The sequence below is a fragment of the Sinocyclocheilus grahami genome, unplaced genomic scaffold, assembly GCF_001515645.1.
Source record: "Sinocyclocheilus grahami isolate Dianchi unplaced genomic scaffold, SAMN03320097.WGS_v1.1 scaffold888.1, whole genome shotgun sequence".
Classification (NCBI taxonomy): Eukaryota; Metazoa; Chordata; class Actinopteri; order Cypriniformes; family Cyprinidae; genus Sinocyclocheilus; species Sinocyclocheilus grahami.
The window spans coordinates 579,281-581,690 of record NW_015506067.1 but is presented as its reverse complement, the minus strand read 5'-3'; the positions used below and the strand labels follow the sequence as shown (position 1 = coordinate 581,690).

At 40.1% G+C, this 2,410-nt stretch overlaps 1 protein-coding gene across 1 annotated transcript in view; it reads left to right on the top strand.

Annotated features, from left to right (window-relative positions):
• The first annotated feature begins 986 nt into the window (after nt 1–986).
• The window catches only part of slc25a38a (solute carrier family 25 member 38a), a 6,217-nt gene continuing 4,793 nt past the window's right edge, over nt 987–2,410 (top strand). Inside the window, exons 1-3 of the mRNA XM_016248686.1 lie at nt 987–1,150; nt 1,222–1,306; nt 1,389–1,568. Coding sequence (XP_016104172.1) covers nt 1,050–1,150; nt 1,222–1,306; nt 1,389–1,568 — 366 coding nt within the window. The 5' untranslated portion in view covers nt 987–1,049. The remainder of the gene's footprint in view (nt 1,151–1,221; nt 1,307–1,388; nt 1,569–2,410) is intronic.

Genomic DNA, 2,410 nt, shown 5'->3' with positions numbered 1-2,410 from the left:
TCTCTCTCTCTCTTTCTTTACTTATAAAGCCGTTTCGCCGATAAACGTTACTCGCACGCGAATCTTTTGTGTTTTCTGGCAAAAGTGTTGCGTTTACCTGAGAAACAAAATGTTTGAAATATAGTTTTGCTTTCTCCTTTTACATTATACCAACATTTTGCGAATTGTTCAGAGAGTTTGTTGTTGTTTACCTAAAGCGTTTGCAGAAGTGAAGTAGCCAATTCTTTTGTAACTGAAGGGGGCGGGCTTTAGCCGAGCTTCTTGTTTTCTTGCGTTCTGATTGGTCCGTGTGAAGCGGGGCTCGTTTAATGTTAAACACTCGGTCTAAAGAGGCGGGGCTGAGAAGGAGGAGATAAACTGAAACCATCACATTCATATCATTAACTTGTGAAATCATTTCCCTTATCAGTGTTTATATGATGGCCAAAATGCACCCCAAATAAAACTAATTTTGTAACAGTGTTATTAGTATCATCCTGCTATAGTTTTTTTTTTTTTCCCCCCTATTTTCATTTTAGTTTTAGCAAATGTTTTGTTTTGTCACTTGTATTTTATTGTCTTAAAAATGTTTTATTTTAGCTTCAGTTTTAATTTTAGTAAAATGTAGTACTTAAGTACTTCAAAGTAAATGCAAAATGTAGTACTTCAGAAATGATCAATGTTGCCTTGGCAAGTAGATGAAATAAAATAAGTTATTTTTTATTTGATTTATTATTACTTTATTTATTGCGTTGTTTATTTCAGTTAATTTTTATTAAAAATGTTTTGTTTTTTTTACAGATTAAGTGTATGCTTTTAATTAACAATAGCCCTGTTTTGTAAACAAATATTAAAAAAAAAGATTTAAAGCACTGTGATATGCTGAAATCCATCTAAAATCAAAATAAACAACCATTTTTGTATAAGTCTTGTGTAATCAGATGTGATTAAAACAGCTTTTAACTGACTGCAGGGTTAAATATATTGTATTTTAAATATGTTGTTCCCACTCAACAGGTTTTTCACTTTCTCTCTGTGTGATTTAGGCTCATCCGGCTGTGAAAGCATTCATGTGTGGCTCTCTGAGCGGGACGTGCTCCACGCTGCTCTTCCAGCCTCTGGACCTGGTGAAGACGCGTCTGCAGACCCTACAGAACGGCGTCCAGCCCGGGTCAGTCCACACACAGGACGAGGTTCAGTCTGGCTGAATGAGTATTAAATGAACTGTCTTCTGTGCCTCAGGTCGGGTCGGATTGGCATGGTCACGGTCTTTGTAAGTGTCCTGCGGACGGAGAAGATCCTCGGATTATGGAGAGGCGCTTCGCCTGTGAGTATCACACCTGATTTGGTACGAAACCTCTATTATGTTTCTGTTTGTGTGGTTATATTCTGTATTTCTGTCTCCGCAGTCGTTTGTGCGCTGTATTCCAGGTGTCGGCATCTACTTCAGCACATATTTCACTCTAAAGCAGCACTTTTTTGCAAATGGGGCCCCGGGGCCCTTACAGGCCATACTGCTGGGAGCCGGAGCCAGATGTGTCGCAGGAGTCTGCATGCTGCCCGTCACCGTCATCAAAACACGCTTCGAGGTGTGTGTGTGTGTGTGTGTGTGTAAATACTTAATTCTTTTATTGATCGAGGATTCATTAAGTTGATCAAACGTGACAGTAAAGACATTTATAATGTTACAAAAGATTTATATTCCAAATAAATGCTGTTGTTTTGAACTTCCTATTCATCAAAGCATCTTGAAAAATAAAATGTATCAGTTTCCAACAAAATAGGAAGCAGCACAACTCTTTTAAACATTGATAATAATCAGAAATGTTTCTTGAGCAGCAAATCAGCATATTAGAATGATTTCTTAAAGGGGTCATATGATGCGATTTCAATTTTTCCTTTCTCTTTGGAGTGTCACAAGCTCTTGGTGCATAAAGAAGATCTGTAAAGTTGCAAAGACTAAAGTCTCAAATCCAAAGAGATATTCTTTATAAAAGTTAAGAGTCAGCCACGCCTACCTAAAACGGCTCGTTCGAACACGCCCCCACATATCTACCTCACTATGTGGGAAGATTTGCATAACGCCACCCAAATGTTCACACAAAGAAAGAAGGCGTAACTTTTAGTCTCACTGTAGTTTTGTTGACGCTGCAGCCATGTCCTGAAGACGCTGTGTGCGTCGTTGTGAAAGCGAAACTACTTTGTTTGGTCTTCCAAAAGAGGACGATATCCGCTTCGTCATGCCTAGAGTTGATCCGTGCTGGTCGCTGAGGAAATACTACAACTTTCACTGTGGACAAAGCGGAATCCAGCCCGGGGTCCGTCACATGTGGTTGCCGCTCATTCGTTGCCTCACGCTAAGCCAGGGCTTCCTCTCACGCTAGCCCGGCCTCAGCTCACTCTAGCCCGGCCTCAGCTCACGCTAAGCCGG